At 32.6% G+C, this 24,620-nt stretch overlaps 1 protein-coding gene across 1 annotated transcript in view; it reads right to left on the bottom strand.

The window, feature by feature from the left end:
- Positions 1-24,620, bottom strand: part of LOC145293870 (nudC domain-containing protein 3-like) — a 36,997-nt gene that overhangs the window by 6,510 nt on the left and 5,867 nt on the right. Inside the window, exons 2-5 of the mRNA XM_080140621.1 lie at positions 13,087-13,168; positions 12,157-12,250; positions 11,292-11,451; positions 7,336-7,441 (exon numbers count right to left, since the gene is read on the bottom strand). Coding sequence (XP_079996747.1) covers positions 7,336-7,441; positions 11,292-11,451; positions 12,157-12,250; positions 13,087-13,168 — 442 coding nt within the window. The remainder of the gene's footprint in view (positions 1-7,335; positions 7,442-11,291; positions 11,452-12,156; positions 12,251-13,086; positions 13,169-24,620) is intronic.

Raw genomic sequence — 24,620 nt, forward strand, 5'->3', positions numbered from 1 at the left:
ATTTGTGGCAATGTGTGTGTATGACGATATGTCATTATGGGGGTTGGTTGGCAAAAATAAATGAGTTTAGCTTTGAGAAAAATGGAGAATTGTGTTGTGACATAGTCTCTCAAATCTTGGCTCATTATCTGCTGCTGATATTTAGGAATATTATGAGATAAGCTGATCTACCCATTTCAAGAATAATGGACTTACCAAGAGGCAGTAAATATAGTTACATCTAAACATCAATATAGCAATTTGTGACAGCTATGGCCCCAGAATCATAATGTGCAATTCTGTAACATACTTTAGCTAATACATTTTTTTTATTACTTATGCCACTGCGTTTGTCTTGATTATTACCGGCCTGCAAAGCAACGGCAGAGATTCAATTGGTTGAGCAGTGCTGTTAATTGGCCAATCAGAAGCGGTAATTGTTGTATCCTTATTTATGTTAAAACAGGACACAATATTTGTGAAACTGAATAGCAGAGAATTCTGAGTAACATTAATGATAACATTTATTAATAGATTTTACAGGATAGATATTTTTACACATTGATAAAAACTGGCAAACGAAAATGCAAGTGTGATAATGATGTGTCCATACGTGGCAGCCAATCAATTTCAGAATCCAATCTCTTTTCCTTGCTGTCCAGAGGATTCCACATAATTTGATAGATAGGTTTTTTTTCTTAACAATAACAGATTTGATAGAAGTAAAAGTTGAAAACATAATTCCATTCCAACTTTGGAAATATAGTTGAAAGTTGAGAGCATAGCTTCACCGTCAACTCATAGGTTTTGCAGATAACAGTAAGCGTTTCAAGTTTTGGTGCTTGTGTAGACTAGTGATAAACCAACACATTTCAGGTGAAAATATTATTACATAATTATACATTTCAAAATTAGTATAAATTCACAAAATTACGAAAAATGATCCAGTAGATGATGTGCTCAAAGTATTTTAAATAAAAAAACAGCAACAATTGCATTTCATCTAAAAATGGCGATATGTATTTATTTAGTAAAACTTATTGATTGCAGTTACCCTCCGTCCTTTGGATCTTGCAATCTCTACAACATTAAAACATACGATAAAACTCTATAAACTGCTAAACTCAATCATTTTTATTTTTACTTGTAATTACTTTTCAATTAGATCATTTTTTGTAATTTTTAGAATTTAAACGAATTTCAATACGACATGTATATAATAATCATTTCATCTGAAAGTGTTGGTTTAAAAGATCAATTTACACAAGCATCCAGATTTCTTTCTCAAGTGCTGATTAATTCCTGCAAACTGAAACAACTCATTGTACAAATAACGTGCAATTTTAAAAAAACTGTTTTAAATAAATTAACAAAAAGATGTTCCCCAAGTCAGCAATTATTTAACATGGACGATATTTGGAAATGACAAATTATTTTCTCTATTTTTCTTGCAATATCTCAAACAAGGGTGATGGAGGGAAAGTTTTACTTGGGTTTATATTATCCACTTGATAGCCCAAGGACTTAAATTTTGGAGTAACTCCTAAAGAAGCTGTCCTATCAGACAAGGTTGCTATTTTTCCATTTTGTGAGTCTTGGATGATTTAGTTGTTTCTGGTATTGTCAATGACATCTTGATTGCTGAATGAAATCTTTGAATTGATGGCAATTAATATTAATGACTTTCCACCTTTCAACTGAAGACAGCAAACAGATATTTTTTTTTATCTTAGCTCAGGCTCAGTACCCCTTGAAGATTATGTGCTGACAAATTCACCAAGAAGCTGGGTAAAAAGGATGTGGCAAAATCTAGACAAAAAAATTCAGACCTTAATGAAAGAGATGGGCATCAGTATGACAACTATGAAGAAAGAGCTGAACAAGGATTTTTGCTACAAATGTAGAAAATTTTTGGGTCTCCACATTTGAAATCAAATTTTTTGGTTTCCACACTTGAAATCAAATCAACGTTTATTCTTTAGTTTACTTAATACTAGCTGAAGTACCGAGCGTTGCCAGGTTGTATTTGACATATTTGAATATTCCATTCTCATACATAATTATCTTACTGATTAAACGAAACATTCATTCATAATAGTTCCTTTTTTCACATTCCTCATGAAGTAGAAGCAGTAGGTGTGTTTTATTTTATAGAGGTCTCACCAGTAGCCCTAATCCGCTTTTCTAGTTTAAGTTGTTATCTTTTTGTCCTTTCAAAATATGATGTAAAAATTGCAATTCTTATTTCATATCACAGTGCATATCTGAAAACTTAAATCTCTTTTTGTTTTAACTATTTAATATACAATATATATAAATGGGACATTAGTAATCAATTCTGTTTATGAAATAATTAAAATCTAGTTTCAAGCAGTGCATATCTGAACACTGGTAAATGTACCTGTAGCATTAATTTTGAAGAAACTCTACATAAACAACACTTTGGGTGTGGCTTCTAAATGTAGAGTTTTTCAGGACTTCCAATGTGTGAGCAACCAACATACAACTAGCCATGACAAAAAACAAGGTGTCTGAAGATTAAGTCCAACAACTTTGAACGTTTAGATCGAAAACCCGTAAAAGTAGACATTTCGAATGTGAATGGTGAGTCATAGTTAATGTAAAAAAAATACTGAAAAATCTGTATTTTAATCACAGAGCTCAATTATTTTAAGAGTTATTGACATTAATATTTGTTTTCTCCAAATTTAATTATTATTTATATTTTATTAGTTATAAAAATTTCTATTTTTTTTAGTAAAATAAACATCCATTTTGTGTTGTCATAATTTTCTTAAAAATATTTGAATTCAGTAAATATGTAAAAAACAAAAACAAAAAAAAAAAAAAAAAAGAAAAGAACACAACACATGCATTCAAAAACTTTAGAATTTTAGTTTCAAACTAATATTTGTTAATCTAATCCATGAATGAATAAAAAGAAAAATATATAGGGATGTCTTCATCTTATTTCTTTACAAAAAAGAAAAGAGAAATTATTTAAAGTAAAGGAAAAGCTATTTAGAGAAAAGAAAATTAAAGGGAACAGAAATAATACTTTAATTTCAAGAAAAATAACATTATTAAAGTTAGGCTAGACTATAAATATTTCCAATTTCGAAATCTTGAGGAATATTTATGTTATTACTTAGAAAAAATGGAGAAAGTAAAGAAATGTAGAAACCTGACATAAACCAGAATAAGCCTTTCTATCAAAACTATATTTAGAATTTGTCTCCTGTCATGAAAGATTTACTTTAGAAAAATATGAATTTTTTTATTGAATTTTGTCTTCGTTTGAATTCCGGGCAAAAAATATTTATCATCTTAAAAGACAGTAAAAAGTCTGTAAGAAATTAAAAAGAAAAGTTTTATTTTCCCAGCCTTTAAATAAATATTTTGATTTCGCTTGCTGTGAAATACATTTAAATACATTCTAAGGAACAAGAAATCTTAACATTTAAATATATTTAAAATCATGCAGATATTCACATTTATTAATACAAAGACATGATGGCAAAAGTTGAAAATAAAAAAAACGATTTGAATCAGCTAGAATCGAAACTAAAGCATTTAGCGTTCCAGCCGTGTTCTGTACCAATGTTGTAATCTAGAGAAACACCATAGAGTCTAAATATTAAAAGACTTGAAGAAATGTATTTTATGTGAGAAAAAAGTCAAAGCATATTGGCCAGTTGAAATGAACATTTTGCATTTCAACTTGCCAATATATATCTGTATGCGTTAGTCATCCGAACAAACAAAGCTTTTACTCATTATAAACCATCCTTGGTGTATAATTACTATTTCCTGCTAATTTCAGTGTTATGTGATCAGTAGTTTAAGAGTTTACCAGTTAAATATTTACACACATATATCTACTGTTTTATTTATATAGAATAAAATATCATAATTATATTCACTTTATTGTCAATTTTACAAACTAGCATGTGTTGTATATCTTAAAAAATTTTTTTTTTGATCTTCAAACTAATCTATCTCTGGCAAAGTCTTTATTTATCCCTCCTTCTCTCAAATCTATCCTTATCACTTCCTCTCATGTTTTCCTTGGCCTTTTCCTTCCAACTGACGCTAATACCTTGACTGTTCTACATCTAGAAACCCAAAACTTTGCATCTATTCTTTCAATGTGACCAAACCAATTGTCTCCTGTTTTTGCTATACTGATCAGATTTAATCTTTATCTGACCTCATCAAATCTAAGCCTGTTTTTAAGACTCACATTAAACATCTATCATATAATTCTTTATATATATATATATAGAGAGAGAGAGAGAGAGACAGAGACTTATTTAATATACTGAGTTCATGTAATTCAGTAAATTTTCATATACCAATGAGTTTTAAGCCAGAAAGAGTTGACTTAAGGAGTAAGCTACAAAATTATCATATTTCATAATTGAGCATTTATATACTGTGGAAGCAAAATCAAGACTTCAAACAGAGTGTTGATGGCAACAAAAAGTGTATTTCATTTTACATTACAATTGTTTCTATGTCCAGTCGAACAATTTCAAATATTATATCGTTTGAAAATTTTTCAAAGCCAGCATTTCTTCAGACTTTATGAATAAACACACTTTTGACAATAGAGCATTTTTGAAGAGAAAGAAAAAAGAAAAATTTCCTTAACGGTAAGAGCATGTGAGAAACATTTACCTTTGCAGTAGTTACGGAAAAGCCCATTTAAATATTAATATATCACCTAATTTTCGTATCTTTATTAAAGAACAGAGTCATGAGAAGTTTTCACAGAAACCCCTAAGCCATTTAAAAAATTTTTTTATATATCCCATTCGTTGAGTTCCTAAATTAGATTTCGCTGTTTCTTTATTTTCCAACAATTAATTTTTTTATAAAAAGAGTTTTTTAATTTTTATTTCTATATTTATAGTATGGCTATAACAACCTTGCAATAATGTTACGGTTAATTTTAGTTTCGTATTAGTGGCAAGTAATGTTTACAGATTATCGTTATTGTAGTACTTAGATTTAAGACCATTTTAGGTTTAAAGTTTAATTGAATATGAGAATAAATAAAAAGGCTGTATTGTATATATAAATCCTTGTACAATATTTTGAGTGAGGTTTTCTAATCTATTATTATTTAATGTTTTAAAATTTATTGTCATTCTACTTGAATGTTTTCATATCGTTTCTAAAGACACTTATGAAGGGAGATAATCCAATTATGTTGTTAATTGCTACTAGTTAATTCTGTTGGAAACTGGGTCGATTTTTATTTCCTATGACAGTTAAAAGGAGATAATTCAGGCCGTTTGATGTTTTCGGTTCATTGATTATTAGAAGAGGTCTATGATTTAATAATTAATTTAATCAGACAGATCCAGAACGTGCTACGATGGCTTATTTTACAAATTAAGGATATAAATTATGTTTTTAATCTTAAAAAGTTGTTTTTTACCCATGGGTTTAACCCACATCTGTTATTTATCACTTATGCTGCTCATGTCTTATAATTCGTGTGTTGTATTCTTGGGTATCTAAATAAAACATTGTATATCCACTAATTATTATTCTGACAGCAAAACCACCCAATAGCTACAAATGTGTTTCACTCCGATGAGAAGATGCCTACTCCTGCATTTATGGGTAAAAACATTTAGAACAGGGAGTGAAGTAAGAAAATAAGTAAATCAGCATGGATTTTACCAACTTAGATGTCAGATGACAAAATCAATTAACTAATTTTCAGCCCCCAATATATATATTATTATAAGATATAAGATATTATATATTATCTATGAACGCATATCCTCAATCCTCACTGGCCAGATTGCATTTCCATTCATCATCACATTGTGTACACATAATTGATAGACTCTTCCCTTGGTTGATAGTCATAATAGTTAACTGATTAGTAATGGCAGAAGTTCCTTGAACTTAAGTCAATTCACTCCTAATTCTTATAATTACACTAACATCTCATTGCGCTCTAATAGTATCATCAAGGTAACATTTCTGATCACCTTCAATAGTTTTGCTATCAAAATATACTTTCTCCATACCAAATTTTCATCGATCTCCATTGTCTTACACTTCTTGCACACAAACTGATAAACAATAATTTCACTATACTTCTTGTGTATCCAATGCTTGAAAGTACCATGAAACATTGAGTCACACTCGGCTTCCTTTCCACAAACTGAGCAAGGGAACTTTTCCTCTTTCTGGAAGGATTTCCAATGCTACAACCACTGATCATTACTTTGGTTATTATTTTTCAACCTACCAATTCCATTACACTTCTTGTGTACTACTTACAAGTACCATAAAAAATTGAATTGCACCCGATTCCCTTTCCACAAACTTGTTCTGAAGACTTTCCAAAACTACAACCATTAATAATCACATTGTCTGACATTCATTCTCAGGCATTTACTTTCCATAGGATTTTTCCAAGACTTTAACTTAAGTAGACTTTCCATTGTTTTACAGTGAAGTACTAAATCATCAGCATACAGCATCTCTTCCAAACACCTCTTACTTAGGCAATATTTCTAAGACACAAATTCAAACCAAAGGATTCAGAACAGAACTCTGATATACTCCTATTTAAAGCTGTCACTGAATATGCTGTTAATTTTAACATAACTTTGAGCATTTCTGTACATCGATTGAACAACCATTTATTTGTCCCTAATTTATGCAAAGTCCACCAGACAACATATTTTTACAGTATATCAACAACTTTCTCCAAATCCACAAAAGCAAAATATAGGTTCTTCTTACCAAGGTACTTCTCTTGCATTTGTTTAAGGATAAATATAGCATCAGTGGTACTTGTATGAAGATAAATAATGATATTTTGTCCAAGCAGAAAACCAAACTACATTTCATCTATGTTTATCTGACTCCTTATTTCTGGCTCAATTATTCTCTCAACCATATTCAAGGCTTGATCCATCAATTTTAAATTACCTCTATCTAGATTTATCTCTTTACTTTTAGAAAAGTTTAGAATTGTACTAAGATCTAAATCTTTTGGGACACCCTTTCTTTTAATGATCTGATTTATCAAGTCTGATGATTTAAATACTTCCATATTTCTTCAACAATGCCTAAGGGTCCTCTAGCCTTACCTTTTTTCATCTTATAGCTTCCTGTACCAATTCATTCTCAGTTCTTATAGGTAGTCAAGACACTGTTTCTGCAACTTCTAAATTTTAAAAACTCAGCATTAAACAATCTTTCATACTAGCATTTTCAAGCATCTTTCTTGACCTGTCATTTCGAATGACTTCTCTTCAACAATATCGTTTTAGTGAGAGGTGTTGAACTGCAATTCTTTAAAAAGCAATTCAGATAACTTACCGTCACCCTCAAATCACAATCTGTTATGGACTGAGACCAGGAATAACCTTCTCTGTCTGCTCCATTATAACTTTCTGGATCCGATTGGTATTTTGTGCTGGGGGGACTAGAAAATACAAAAAAAGTAGAAATTAATTAGCATTTAATATTAATAAATGAATTTAGCAATTCTCTGTTAAATCATGCAGAAGTATTCTCAGAAGCAATCAAATTTTATTCATAACACTCATCCTCAAATGCCTTTTAGTCTTGATAAGTAGTAACTCATTAAATAAAAATATGAACTGATGCCGTCTGTTATCTTACTTATTTGTCACCGTGCAAACTTAATATGAAGTGGTTAGAGAAATCAAATGTTTTAAATACAGAAAAGTAGAGAAAAGAATAGAAACTGAAGGTCGGTTTTAAGTACACCGAGAAAAAAATATTGAGTTATTTCCCTTGGACTGAAGATTGTAGAGTTATCCCCCTTGAGTAAAAAGAGCGTTAGTAATGACAGTTTGAGAGATGCGTCTAGCACGACAGACTTTGTATCACTATGCATCTAGCGGCTTCTATATTACCATTTAATCTGTAAGTTGTTAAATAGATGTGTTATATATCGTCTGTTGATCATTTTTGCGCAGTCATAAAACCGGTAACACATATCAATGACATAATTTTCGAAGGACTCAGCTATTGCCTTGTATAAGTGGGTATTTGATTTATCATCACGCTGAAAATAAAAGCTGATGTCATTAGCAAATAAATCTATGTCAGACGCGATTGCATCGGAGAGGTCGTTCATAAGGTTTTGATTTCTGGGGTACACTCATGTTAATGCGATCCTGACTGTATGTATAGCTATCGGGAACAATCTGGAACTTTCTTTTAGCTAGAAAGTTATTGTCTTGTGTCATTATTTTTTTTTTTGTCGATTCTTTGATGCCTCTAATCTCTTGAGTGAATTCCAAGAATAGACATACCTTTTCTTTTTGTCCTTTATTTTATTTTTTTTTTATTTTTATATATTTTAATTTGTAACAATAGTTTATTAAATATTTAATTTAATAATTTTGAGATTGGTTGGTAAAAATGTTTCACAAAGATAAAGAAAATATAAATTTAAAACTTTTATTTACATTATTCTTGTACATTTTAGTTAAAAAAATATTCTCTTTCCGTTTGGCTCTGCTATGATAAACACTCTGGGACCATAGAGATACTGCATTATTTCATGCGGTGTATCTTGGGCAAGAATAGTTTGGCGCTGCTCATTCCTCTCCGGGTTACAGAACACATACAACACCTGGTATCACCAAATGATCACTCATTTTAGCACTGATCAGACTCAACTTTGCTTAACTTTGATGATTCATCATGAACCAGTGTGCCAACATTATTATGCCATATGCTGTTTAACACAACATAAAAACTATTTCAACACATTCAATTTTCAAAGGATTTCAAAATACACCTACACTCACTTCCCCCCCTTTTTTTTGTTATAAATTCATTCGTCTCACACCACTTCTCAAATCACTCTTTATTTACATCATTTACCTTTCCTCCCACCATCTAAAACATGTATACACAAATGAGATGAGGATGATAATAACACGTTCAGAATTTTAATGATATTTTAAACACTCTCGGCCTAGATGACCCATGATCATTTGGGTTACAGGTCTATCACAGGTTTGATGGGTGACATTATTTTGTGACATCATCCACTGTGCACGGTTATTGTCACTTCTTAATTAATGACATCACGAAATGATGATATCATCTACGAAGGGCATTCCAAAAGTAATGCCTCTTATTTTTTTTTATTCCTTCCTAATGGATCAGAGGGGATTGCAAATTGTATTGTTATGATGGCTAAACATATGCATTCATTTAAAAAAAAATTTTTTTATTACATTTTCACCCCAAACAAGGCACATTGCCACTTTAGTCTAGGGGGCTACTATCAGGGGCAGCAACTACTGGGGCACTATGTTGGGATTTGGGCAGCAAGATGCCGTTTCACGTTACACTTGAACTTCTGCATGTCAGTACACTTGGGGAAGCAGGGACCTGGAATGGAATTCCAGAGTCTAGGTGTTCTGGGGAAGAAACTACTGGAGTAGAAAGATCTTTTACATCTAGGGATTTCTACTGCGTGGGGGTGGGATTTAGCTGCCTGTCTGGTTTGTCGAGGGTGTCTACCTCATGGGGGGGCACAAGTGTCTGCAGTTCGTCAGAGAATTCACCATTAAAATACTTGTAGAACAGGCAGAGGGATGCAATATTTCGTCGATGGGACAGAGGCTGAAGCTTAGATGCCAGTTCAGGGCCTATCAGATTGGCGACTCTCTTTTGAACTTGTCTAGGAGCGAGAGACTAGCAGCAGATGCACCAGCCCAAATGTGACAGCAATACTCCATACATGAGCGAATGGTGGCCTGATAGAGGTACAGGATACTTTCAGATGTCAGTAGTTTGCTAGCACGGTAGAGAGAGCCTACCTTCTTCGTAGCAGCCCTGGCTATGTTTTCAATGTAATTGTTCCAACTCATGTTTCCTGTAAACGTTAGGCCAAGCAGTTTGAAAGATGTACTCTCAGATAGGGAGTCACTGGCCATTGCTATTGGTGGCAGAGAAGGTTTCTTGTAATTATTGAAGAAAATCAGTTTAGTCTTGGCAGCATTGAATGTGACCATCCATTTTTGTCCCCATTCCACTACAGATTGGAGGTCATCCTCTAGTGTTTTTGCCATTTCTTTAGTTATGTGTTCATTTGTTTTCCTGTCATGCCTGTTATAGAGTGTGGTGTCATCAGCATATATACCCATCTCAGAGGCAGTTTTGTCGGGGAGGTCATTAATAAATATTAGGAACAATAGAGGTCCAAGGATAGACCCCTGAGGCACTCCCGCATTTATATCATATTGTTTAGATGTACGACCATCAAGGACAACCTGGATTTTTCTCTTATCTAAGAATGATTTAATTATGTTAAGTATTCTCCGAGTGATACTGTATGATTTAATTTTCCTGAGGAGACCCTCATGCCATACCCTGTCAAAAGCCTTAGATATATCTAGAGCTACCGCTCATTACTTAAAAGTTTCATCTCTCTGTTGCAGATATTGACTGTATGAGACTCTAAGAAAGCAACCTCTGTCGTGGACTAATGTCAGAAGCAAGGATGTGTTATTGAATTCCGAAGTGCATTTAGAATGGCAGTGAACTATGTAGAAAAATAAATTCTGGAGCAGAATTCATGTCGTCATAGCTCTTCAAGTTTTTGAGTTAAACAAAAATAGGAGGCTTTACTTTTGAACCGACCTTGGTAGTTTCCACAAGGACAAAAGAACATGCAAACAAACCAATAAGATCTACAGTAATTTTAGTCATATATTAGACTTCCCGCCTCACCCAACGGTTTAGAGTCTAGTTAAAGGACCTCCCCGCTTCTTTGATGCATGAGGTCATTCACTGTCTGGTTATCCTCCAACTGTTTTAATAGATGATCCCATTCTTTAGTAACATCATAAAGTCTACATGGGAACACGGTAATAAACAATTAATATCCACAGCTTTTTCACAGTATATATTTACTTTTAACTTTTATCCCCCCCCCCCCGTCCCAAGCAAGTCATATTGCCACTATTTGGGACCATATCTACAGAGATAATATGTAAGGAGTCAAGTAGCAAGATATCTGTCCACATTACATTTGAACTTCTCCACATCAGGAGCCTAGGAGGGCATTCCAAAGCCTAGCAGTTTGATGGAAGAAACTATTAAAGTAGAAGGCTTTTCAGAATTGAGGGATCTCTACAGTGAAATGGTGGGATTTTGCTGCTTGTTGGGTTAATCAGAGATATTTACATTGAGGGGGCACAAGTGCTATGTTCGTCAAACACATTCCATTGTAAAATAGGATAACGATACATTATTATCGTTTCTCAAATCAAATCTTTTCATACCCTTTATTACTGGAATTTGATTGGCTGTCTGTAGAATTATTCTTTGGTTCTGATGTTGGTTTAGAAGCTGGTTTTTCATTTGCAGAGATTTTTGGTTTTTCTTTGGAATTTTCAGCATCACTTAGGATTGGCGCTGTGCTAGCTACATCTGCAGACATTCCTATAAATAAAAAGTGAAACATTCCAGATATGAATTAATAAAAACTTATTTTCTGGCTAAGATTGTACAATTTTTTATATAACAGATAAACGTGTGTTAGATGAATATGAGAAAAATTAAATTCTAAGAAAAACGTGTACATTAATAATGAACTCGTCTTGAAAAATAGAGATTAATAATAATCTTGTCAAGAAAAATAGAGATTAATAACATAATCAATTATAATTAAGAGATTAATAACATAATCAATTATAATTAAGAGATTAATAATATAATCAATTATAATTAAGAGATTAATAATATAATCAATTATAATTAAGAGATTAATAATATAATCAATTATAATTAAGAGATTAATAATATAATCAATTATAATTGATTATATAATCAATTCTTAGTGCTGCAATATTTTAAGTTATAAATTTATTATATTTTTTACAAGAATATCTTGTCCTTTTCTTTTCCATGTTTAAGCTTAACCATATTACTTTTCATGCTCACATTTTTCTATTGTAATATATAATATTGTATAATGCAACATAATCGTTCATGCTTTTGCAGCATTGCCTTCAAGCCAAAAATTACCTCCAAAAATTGTCTGCAAATTTCCTCAATCATGAACAGTTCCAGATAAAATAGACAATGTCATAAAAAGAATAAACTAAAACGATAATGTGGAATTTTCATAAAAATACAATGTTTTACCTTCATGACACTCACTGGCTTTTGGGGTGATCGCTAGTTTGGGGTCGGATGAAGTGTCATTGTTTCTTGCTTTCTCCTCAAATTTCCTATATGACTGAAATTTAAAGAAATGAAAACATATAATGGGAGGGAGGGAAAAAAAAGAAAAAGTCATCTTCAATAATAATATTTTTATGAAAATGGTTTTATTACATTAGTGTAAATAGATTCTTCGCTATTTACTCATTATACAATCTGGACAAATAATCAATAATTATATAAATAAGTTGTAGCTATCTTGAGTAAGATCTTGCTTTAAAAGCATCCAACCTGGTCAGGTTGAGACAGCTTCTCTCTGTCATGTATCTTACACAAAATGGTTAGCCAATAGAAACTCCACCATTCAAGATTGACCACCTGTGAAGTTGAGAGCTCAGTTAAGTCCGTCATGATAATTGTCGTCCTTGTCCTCAGCTAGCCACCGATATATTTACACTACACTAACAGTGAGGATTCCATCAAAAATTAACTCCCCCCTTGCACAATGAGTTGCATGCACCAAAACTTTACAATGTGATACAATGATAAGTGCTCTTGCGAACAACTAAACGGATTTGTCCCAACTAGCAGTACCACCATGAGGTGTAGGAGAAAAAAAAAATCTTGATAAGGGTGAGTTTCTTCGCCGAAATATATCAATAAACATTTTAAATTGTTTATTCTTTGCATTGGATGGCTTCAAAACGTTTTTTTTACATATGCGTTCTATTTTGATTTCCTATTTATCAATGCTTTTAAAACAGGAAACCAAACAATTATAAATAAATCAAAATCAGTAATTGTTGTATCAGAATCAGGAAGAGAATTTATAATTGTATTGGAATCCAGAATAATATTGGAATCGCCCTATCACTAGTCATTATCAAACTGATTTGAAAAATTTAGACTTACTTTGAGTAGGATATTTAACGCCATACCCGGGTGGAAGCCTTTCGTATCAGATTTGCTTTGTAAAATATGATAAAAATCAGTTCTGAAAGCAAAAGAATTCAAGGAATAAATAAATTAATAAAATTTTAATACAGAATATTCTTGAAAATATCAAAACAATAAAAGTGGAATTGTGAGAAGATAAAATGTTATAGCTTACTTAAAACATTATGCCTAGTGTATAAAGCAATGTTTATATTTTAAAAGAATCTGGCAATGCAGGAAAGGAAGCGTTTGCACAAGAAAAACTGAATAAACAGAACAGATGGACAAGTTATGGTGTTTAGACACTTGTACAAAATAATTTTTATTCATCACTTAATATTTTTTCCTCAGTTTACAAGGTGTAGACCAGTGCAATCCTAATGTTTTGAGGATTCAGCTTTTTTTATCAAACGTGTACACAACTTATATCTCCGACTTAATGTATATTTACCAGATGTCATTAATTAACAGATAAAACAGGTACATGATAAACAGCTGATTTCCATTTAAAATTTTAGGGTTAGGTTCCCTTCTTATGTTTTCATGGTGCTTTGTCTGCAACATTTCAAATTATTAATAATTTAAATAGAAAAGCAAATAACACAAATTAAAAACAGAAATATGTATTACTCTCTATTCGTAGCATTTCATATTGGAAATGGGATTAAGTAGTATTAGTGATAATTTAGAAAACAAATAACACTTTAAATAATAACTTAAATAAAGAATATAGGTGCTTGTTTACATCAATCTTTTAAACCAACACATTAAAAGTGAAAACATTACATGTCATTATTAGTATAAATTCCAAAAATTAAGAAAAATGGTTCAGTAGAAAAATAATCTATATATATAAAAGTAGAATTTATCGAATTATCGAGTTTTAATGTGTTTTTTTAATGTGGAAGAGTTGTGCGACCAATTCAATATGACAAGGAAGATAACCTCTGACAAATTAAGAATCTACCATTTTTAAACACTATCTAGAAATGTATTTGTGGCTGTTTTTCTTTTTTTTTTTTTTTCTTTTTTAAATACTTCTAGCACATCATATACTGGATCCTTTTGTAATTTTTGGAATTTATACTAATTTCGTCATGACATGTAAAGTATGCAATAATATTTTAATCTAAAAATATGTTGGTTTAAAAGATCATCAATGTAAAGAAGCACCTACTTTATTTATTTAAAGTGTTATTTGTTTTTAAATTATCACTAAATAATTAGGTTGGAAACGATCCAAACCAAAAAAGTAGACATGAATTGTCTGTGTTATTCAATAAGAAAAACAAAAACAAAAAAAAACGTGTGTGTGTGTTTCAGCCACAGATTGTTTTGTTGTATCACAGTTCTTCAGTGACAAGGCAGCATCTAAACTCAATTATAGAGCTGACAGTTGGTGTTTCTAACCCATACGCTATCATCTGGCATTTATTGAATACAAACGAAATCTCAATGGAAACATTGTCGAATGCCGGAGAGCTCAAATTGTTTTTACCCGTAGCAGTTAATAATTTACACACAGTATGTTACATATTAAACTACCCTTTTATACTGTATACTGTTTGAAATAAATGTTCAATATCATAAACATTATAACAATTAACTGTACTAAACCTAATTCGGTGTTGCTTGGGATACAACAACGTCATTTTAGTGTATCAGTTTTGTTTGTTATCTCAGTTTAAAACTCAAGATAGACAATTCCTATTATGTTTTAACATTTTTTAGATGAGGATTGATGATTTGGATTCTTCAAACTATTGTTCTCATGTTGGATGCTATTCTCACAATGTTTCAGTCGAATGTAATCTTCAACATTCTTCAGCTGCATCTTGTCGAACTCTGGAATCTTTATGGAAAGAGACATATCTACTGTACGTTATTTAAATAAGCTGCGCATGCATGGTCCCCCTCTTGTGCTCCATGTAAGATGAGGCCACAAAAAATAGTGAAGAAATGATGAATGTGAGAAGTGTGAAGGGCCAACGTTGCCTTCACATTTTTGCCAAGTTTCAGAAAAATCTAATGGATGGGGCAAAAGTTATGGGGTAAAAAGTATCATTTTTGTAATTTTGGGGCATTTATGACCCCTTTTGAGCTCCTGGGAACGCCAAATCCCAGTGAAAATGGACAAAAGATGCAGTTTCACGCCTTAAGATATCTATATTTGAATTCAGCACCATGGAAAACTACTATATAGACATACATATCAAGTTCTTGAGTAATATGAAAAAAGAGCTCCAAAAAGGCATGTTTTTTTAGCCCTAAAAGTCCCAGAGGGATGCGAACCAGAATTTTGCCGAGGTCACCCATACTGAATTTATATTCAGAACAATGGCCTCCACATTTTGGCCAAGTTTCAGGAAAATCTAATGGATGGATCAAACGCTATGGGGCAAAAAGTGTCATTTTTGGCCATTTGGGGGCATTTTTTTTATCTCTTTTGAGCCCCTGGGGACGCCGAATCCCAGTGTAAATGGATAACGGTGCAGTTTCATGCCTTAACAAATGTATATTTGAGTTGACCACCGTGAAAACCCACTATATAGCCAGACATATAAAGTTTTTGTTGAGAAATATGAAAAGAGCCACAAAAAGAGGCGTTTTGAGCACTGAAAGTCCCCGGGGATGCAAACAAAAATTTTGCCAGGATCACTCATACTGGATTTATATTAAGAACAATGGGCTCCACATTTTGGCCAAGTTTAAAAAAAATCTAATTGGTGAATCAAAAGTTATGGGGAAAAATTTTTGGCCATTTTGGAGCATGTTTGACCTCTTCAGTTCCTGGGGGCGCAACGGCAATTTTTGTAAAAATTTTTTTTTTTACTGTGCACATCCATTTAATGAAATACAATTTGTGGCAAAATTTCAGGAAAAACTAATGGACGGTTATCTGACAATAGTCCAGACTAACGGACGCACGGACGCCACTGAAAACATAGGTCCCTCTCCGATAGATCGGGGAACCAATAAAAGATTCAGTTTGATTTTGAAATTTCTTACAGATTCCTTAGTTTGACAAATTTGATTTTGAAGAAGGTCAAAGTTTACATCAGCCAAAATGCTGTGAGAATAGCATATAAGATGAAAATAGTAGTTTGAATAATCCAAAAAATTCAACTTTTATTATGTTCTTCAATTTGAAATGATTTATCTCCCTTGCTGATTTTTATTTTTAGGTGACTCTAAAAATCATTCCTATTAGCAATCGTCTGGACGGGATTAAATTGATTAAAAAAAAAAAATTTGTTTTGTAAAATATTATATTGCTAATAACATGGTACAACAATAACAAATGGAAATTAACTAGTTAGAAACAAAGTTTGATTTTACATTTCTTAATTTTTGAGGTGAAGATTAATTATTTGTGTTATTATAAATATTGAATTCTTCAGACTACTGTTCTCATCTAGAGTGTTATTTTCATGTTTGAGTCACCGTAACACCCGATCTTCTTCAGGTGAATCTTGTCGAACTCAGGAATCTGCACAAAAATTCGAACTGAACCCTTTATTTTATCCACGGGAGTAACATGCTCTTACTCCATCAGCCATGATTGGTTAGAAGCCATAAGTAATTTGCAATTGTATTTCGAGAGTTGCCTGCACTGAGAATTGAATCTTCAATCTCCGGAAGGGTGTAAGTTTACAACTGAATTTTATCAAGTACATTATCCACTACGCTATGAACTCATGGATTAAATTAAGGGATTCTTTCAAAATTCTGTGCATATTTCAGAGTTCAGCAGAAAGATTCTCAAGTTTGACAAGATACACCTGAAGTAGGTCGAAGATTATATTGCCCGAAATGTGAAAATAATACTCAAGATGAGAACAGTAGTCCAAAGAACCTAAATATCACAAAAGTTTGATTTGTCAGCTTGAATGCTACTTGGGTCTGACTTTGAAAATTCGATAAGATAACTTTATGTCAGATGATGTTTGGATGCTTGCTGTTTGGGAATTTACAAACGAACTTGAAATTTGAAACAAACAGCATGATAAAAAAATTTTTTAATGACTTCCTTGTGATCATATACTTTATGGAGACATTTTATCATAATGTAGGGATTTGTATTCACACTTAATACTATAACTTTTTATACATATGAGTGTCCACTTACCAAGAGCCAAAAGCCACTTGAGGATAAGGTTTAATGTGATTATCAGTTGGATGATGAGCAATACGAGCAGGATTGGAAATGATGTATAGAATGGACAGATTTAGATCATTTCAGAAGATGTCTCAACAAATACTTGTTCACATTGGACTTGAAAACGACTATCTTGCAGTCTGCAAGGAAGCAATCCCATGGTAATACCTTTCATAGATAGAAAGCTCTTGGAAAGAAACCCTGTTCATGGAAGTTTTGTTTGGTTTTAGGTACACTGGGGAAGAAAGGAAGGTTTTTTGGCAGCGGTGGTAATAAGATGTGTTCTTACTGGATGGGGTGAGGGAGCAAAGATTTTGTGCACCTACCACAGAAATAACAATAGAATAGAGAAAGACTGTGAGAGCAGGGTTGTAGAGACCATTCCCACTAGATTGCAAAGTTGATTTTGTTCTCTATCAAAGCACTAGGTGTAGCAGCAGTTCTCCATCTTAAAACATATATGAATATAACTTAGTAAAAACTACAAAAGTTTGGACCTTTTTCTTTGGTTTATTCATTCTTTTTGGGTCTTTCTTAGATTTTCCCACTTCTCATCATTCATCATACACTGTAAATACAATCATCAGACAATTAAATTTTCCAAATCAAAGACTATTTCTAATGAAATATATATATATACTAGCAAAAGTACCCGTCGTTGACTGGGTTCAAAAACAGCCTACAGAAAATGGACTCTGATTTATGAAAGTATGACACTAGGTTATGAAAAGGAAGGGTTGTAAAGAGATAGCTTCGAATTTGGGGGTATCAAAACCAAAGCAAAATATGATGAAAGTAAAAATAGATAAACCCCATAATTTATTATACCATACCTGTTCACACTGAAACACGTATCACAATATTCTGTGGATCTATATTAAAAAACCTTGTTAAACTTTGTGACATATTTCCATTCTATGGAGGTCACGTGCGAACGAACACCCTATCATTTTATTATACAATATTTTTTCAAACTGAAACATAATTATCAAAGTATACTTACGCAGATAGATATGAAAAGTGTTTATTAAAGTTTGTGCCTATTTCCATTCTATGGAAGCCAGGCATGAACGCAAACCCCACAATTTTATTATACCATCCCTATTTAAGTTAAAACATACTTATCAAAGTATTATTATGTACATCTATATCAAAAACACTTGTAAACGTTTTTTTTTTTAATTTTAAAATATTATATTTCCATACTTTGTGGACCAGGCGCGAACGCAGACCCCACAATTTTAATGAACCACCGTTCTGCCAGATCAAACATACCCATTCCTATGTCTCGATACATCTTCTATCATTATATGTAACCAGTTTTTTTAAAATAGTCAACCATATAGGAGCCTATTCGTGACCAGATACACACACACACACACATTCAGCTTTTTATATATATATATATATATATATATATATATATATATATATATATATATATATATACACACACACAAGGGGTGTACCAATTAATCAGCAGGTAATCGGCTGATTAAGTACTTTTCTCTTTCTTATTAAATTTAAAGCATTTCATCACTGCCAAGTGACTCATCAGATAGCTTTGACATATTAACATAGTAACTGCTAATTTAACTTAATATCTGTTAAGTGTCTGGCCACTATTATGTTTTTTTTTGTCTTTATTGAATAAAATTAAAAATATAAAGTATAATTTCCAATTATTAAACGAATATAATTAAGTATTTACATAAGAAAAAAAAAGAAATTACAAACCAACTACAAAGTACAAATTGTAATTCTTTAAATGAATAACTATAAGTTAAAGTTCTGCACCTTCTGCTGCTCTACTTCCTCTTCTATTCTTGCAGCCTGCCTTTTCTGCTCTCCTAGTCTCCACAGTACTTAAAGTTGAATACTTTTAAGTCATAATGTAGAAACATTAGAGCTTCTCCATTCTCAGGACATAGCCTGTTCCTCATAGGATCATACACATTACCATCTGTACTCACTCTCCACAGATGAAGGTTGTGTGCTTAAATATTTTGAAGCCAATTTTCTTGACAGTAGTAAGGTCTCCTGTGTCTTCTTCCACCACTGAAATGGATCATCTCTTGCGAGTAGTTGTAAAGCTAAGTGATGGTCAAGTTCTTTTGTGCACTTAAGCATAAGGGATTTACTCCTTTTGAGTTTAGATTGTGATTCTTGTATTTCTTTTATAGTTGCAGTCTGCAGGTTTAACTCAGCTTCTATCTGCTCTAAGTTTTGAATTGCTACTGTAGGCTTATTTGAATCTAATTCATCAAACAGGCTTGAAAGAGATAGTTTTACTTTCAATTTGATCTTCTTGACCCTCAACAAAGCTAGAAGAAGTGTATCTTGCTGATTCTGCATCATTATCATCAGTAGAAAGTAGAAGATGTAGAATCTAATTTTTAATAGTGTTTTCCATGTCATTCTTTTTAAATTTAAATTTGAATCTTGGATCCACGAAAGTAGACACACACAAGTTTTTATCATTTAGATGAGATGAAAATCTTGTTTCCATTGATTGTTCAATAGTGGTAAGGATTCCACTAAAGTCAGAAATATTTTGAAAGAAATAACTTCAAAGCTAAAATTGTAGGTATTTTCATCGATATGTTTGAAGTTCTGTGATTTGCTTCTTTGGTGATTTCTTCAAATGGACTCAGTAACTGGACAACTTTTTGAACAAGTCCCCATTGATAAGTTGTTAAGATAGGAATCTTATTATCAATAGCATACATAACAAGATCTTTCATTGTTCTAAATTTCTTTTTAGCATATAATATGCTGAATTCCACTGTGTGATCATATCTTCATTGAGTTTATGTTTTTTCTAAATTAAGCTGATCCTGTATTTCAGTTAATTTGCTAATAGAGAGTGATTAAAGTGAGAAACTGTATTTCTGTTAGTTGTAATGATTGTCTTAACAGCCTGTTGGGAAAATAATGAGTCATTTATTGAGAATTGCAATGTATGTATGAAGCATGATAGTGATTCTAAACCACATTCTCTGACACCAGCAACTATATTTGTTCCTGAATCCCGTAAGACTAAGAAAACTGTTGAAGATTTTATACTCATCCAGAACATTGTGCAATTCTTTACTTATTCTTGCACCTGTGTGTGCATCAGGGAATGGAACAACTCTAAGCACAACACTGCACTGTTAATTATTTAATTCATGGGAGTAGATTATTCTTGTTCCATCAGCCATGACTGGATAGAAATTTTAACGTGATACTTAATTCTTTGACCTGGTCTTGGCTGATGGAACAAGAACGATCTAGCTGAAAAATTAAATAAAGTGTTCAGTTCAAAATTCCATACATGTTCTTAAATTCAACATAAAGATCCCCAGATTTGAAGAAATGCACTTGAAGCTTTTATGAAAATACTAAAAAAGCTAAGAATAGTTTGGATAATCCAATTAAACAGGTTGCTATCTTAACAACTTAAAATAGTGTTATATATTAGAAACCCTACGTCAATAGAGATTAAGTTACCTAATATAAAGTTTTACAGGTACATTGAGAGATGGGTAACATTTAGAGTTAAAGCACAAGCGAGGTTGGATAAACTAACCAAAATAGAGGTAGGCTTTGAGATGACGATTGATGTTTTCGAGCTAAGAAAATAAAGGTTCTCAAATCAGTCTATCTGTGGAAGCCATATGAAGGAGACATTGTCAATAATGCGAGTTGTCTGTGGGAGCAGGTACGAGAAACACCACTGATAACAATGTAGAAAAACTCAGAATCTCGCTAAGAGTGAAAAAAATTGATCTAACACTTGTTCACATGTCACTCAAAGTTAAATAATTAATTAGCTAAGAAAGTGTTAGTCTCTCTCTCTCTCTCCTATGTGAATCAATTCTCGAAAAAACAAAACTTAAAAAAAAAAAAAAAAAAAAAAAAAAAACTCTCAGTAAATGTTTCCTTGTATTCCTTCTGCATGAAAAAGAGATTTGTACAGCAATCACTAGATGAAACTGCAACAAGGAGAAATGGCAGTGTCAATCAACATTGAAAGAGAAAAGTCAGCGAACTAAGGTATGTCACATGCATGCAAATACATTAATGAACATTCAGGGTCACATAAAAAAGAAAATACTATGCATAAAAAAACATTTTGGTAATGAAAGTATAACAATAACAACTGGATAGAAGGCATGCGTGAAATGTCTATTTATAGTCTATGGGCCTTTTAAGCTCAAGTTTGCTCAAAATATTTTGTTTTTCTTTTCCTAATCAAAGAAAGTACAACTATTTATAACATGATTTAATAATACAAAAGTATTTTAAGGAAATAAACTCAATATTTTCTCATACGTACGCACAAGTTCTACCATACTGTACGATTATGTTATGCTTTATTTAGAAATGTTTATTACCTATTAAGGAGATTATGTTTTCGATTTGATTTGTTTGTGTACAGCCTAGCATCCATATCGTTGACCAATCTTCACTAAAATTGATCAAAATGGTCCAACTTTGAACGGATTTAATTTGGGGAAATTGAAGTTAAAGGTCAAAAGGTCACACTTTTGGCCATGATTTGGTTTTGTTCATAAATTTGCTACTTGTGTTGTATTTTTGCAGTGTTGAAAGACTGATGACACACTGATATATGAAAATATAACAATATATTTTTATTGTCGGTGACAGTTATGGATGGTTGATCGTTAGGGAGGAGATGCATATAAGGGAATTTTACAAGCTAATTCTTCTCGGACCTAAATTGTCAACGAACAACGATATGCTTTTCGGTTGTTATTATATAACCATTTGTGTCCACCTGAAATTCACCTTTGGAGCCTCCCCAAGATGAGAGCCATTCATTTCAATTGATGTCAGATGGGGATCAGAACATTGATGATGTAAAGATAGAAGCTTGGTTTTAGATGCATTAAAAGTAACCAGCCACCTTTTCCCCATTGTACCATATGCTCAAGATTGGAGAAGAGAGAATCAGAGAACTTGGTTGTTTACGGCCTTTGATGTGCTGCCATAGATGATAGTATCGTCATCAACATGTCTACGAATGATCTAAGGCTGTGATTTGGAAGATCATTAATGTAAATCAGGAAAAGAGTTGGACCCAGGATGGACCCCTGAGGAACTCCAGCATTAATACTAGGAGCTTCTGATTTCTGCCTATCAACCATTACTCCTATGAACCTATCAGAGAAATGATTTAATAAATGAAAAGACATTTCCAGCTATAGCATAACTGGAGATCTTGTGAAGTAGATCTTTATGCCATACCCTATCAAAGGCCTTTGATATGTCAAGAGCAATTGTCCTAGAAAGGAAGCCTCTGTCGAGAGATTCGCTAATCCTATAAGATATAACTTTAAGGACATTTGTTGTAGATCTAGCAGAACGGAAACCATATTGCATGTCACTAAGAAGTTGTTTTTTTTTTGCTGAGATGGTTGACTACTCTATTTAATGCAGATTCAAGTAACTTACTCATGACACACAGGAGTCTTATTGGTCTGTACTGAGAGGGAAATGATTACGATCACCTGAATTCTTAAATACAGGGCATACCGATAAGAGTCTCCTTAAGACAATGCTTAAACAGCTTTGTAAGTATGGGAGCTAGTTCTTGTTAAAGCTTTTTGAGCACTATATCTGGAATACTGTTAGGGCCAGTTGCTTTACTGGAATCAAGGTTTTTGATTAACTTGGCAACATCATGCACAGATATTTGTATGTCGCATAGCATTTTCTGATACAGGAGAAAATACAGGGGGTTAGCGGCGTTGGTCAGATCGGGTAGAATTAGCCACAAAGTTCTTGGCAAAGAATTTGGCTTTGTCAGATGCTGACAAGATTACCTCAGGTTCATTGATGGTAGTTGGGATAGAGCACATGCTTCTGTTCAGGATTCTGTTTGCCATTTGCCAAAACTAGTGGGAACAAAGCTGCTGCTCACCCACTTAGGACTTAACAGACTGAGCATACAACTCTCTCGCGTTCTTCATTATTCTTTCACAGTGGTTGCTGGCAGTCCTGAAAGTGGCTTTAGTCTCAGTACATCCGTTACGTTGAAAGCAAAAAAGTGATTTCTGTGTGCAATGGTAGCAGCAGCACATTCTGGAGAGAACCACGGCCGACTGTTAGGTTTTTGCTGGAATTTTTCGAGAGTATAAAATGGTTTATACCTACAATTAACCATTCTGTCAGGTCTGATATTATAGAGGACACATCCTGGAATGCAGAGATAGATCTGATATAAATGAACGGAAGCTATCCCAGTCAGCCATAGAGTATTGATATACTGTATGATGGTGAGGTAAGTCCGAAGACTTATTACATTCTGTTTTTATCTTAACAGATACAACAGAGTGGTCAGAAGATCCTAGTGGAGACAGAACAGAAGATGAACATAGCTCAGGGCAAGCAAATGATCTTCTTTTTGACAACTGATCAAGTTTGTTGGTTCTTCACAATAGGTGCCTATATCTGATTCAAAATTTTTATTCAAATGACATTTTAGTACATTTGATGATTATTTTATTGTTCTTGCATTTGGCAAGATGCATGCTTTTATCAAAATGATTCCTCAGTACATACGGCCTGTATATTAAACAAGATGTCAGGTTCATGAATTTTATTCAAATGATCTTTTGGTACATTTGATAATTATTTTACTGTTTCTTACATTTGTCACTATTTGTATGCTTTTGTCAAAATGATTCTCAGTACACATAGCCTAGATATCCAACACTTTGCCATATTATAGCTCATGAAGTTCCACATTTTATTATGACCTTGACAAGTTTTGTCTTAGTTTAAATTTTTATGGAATTTCAACATCCAATTTTTCCAAACTTGTGAACCCATATAGAATCTTAAACTGAATACTTTGTTTAATCCTTGGTGGTAGACTGTTCTCATTCTATCAGTATGATTAGTTAAAAGTATTAGGTATTATGTTATTTGATTTTTGATAATAGAAACCACTACACAAAATTTCAACCTGACCAGATGAATAGTTTCTAAGTCATCAACGTTTTCATGATAACTATGAGAATACTTTGTACAATATAGAGTAATAGTAATAAGATCCAGATCAAGTTTTTAGCATATCCTTATGTTGGTTGTGTAAAACCTAGCATCCATATCGTTTGACCAATCGTCACTAAACTTGACTAAAATATTGGTTACAGCATAACTTTAAACAGATCTAATTTGTAAATATCTAGGTCAAAGGTCAATGTCGGAGTCATGGAAAAAGTGAACACCCCACTGTTGGTGATAATTTCGGTTTAGCCCATCCTAGAGACTCGCTACTTAGTCCATATGATGCCCCACATGTTGACTTTGAACTTGAACCTTGACCTTAATCATGAAA

This window comes from Euprymna scolopes, chromosome 15 (genome assembly GCF_053919585.1).
Source record: "Euprymna scolopes isolate OS-2025 chromosome 15, ASM5391958v1, whole genome shotgun sequence".
NCBI lineage: Eukaryota > Metazoa > Mollusca > Cephalopoda > Sepiida > Sepiolidae > Euprymna > Euprymna scolopes.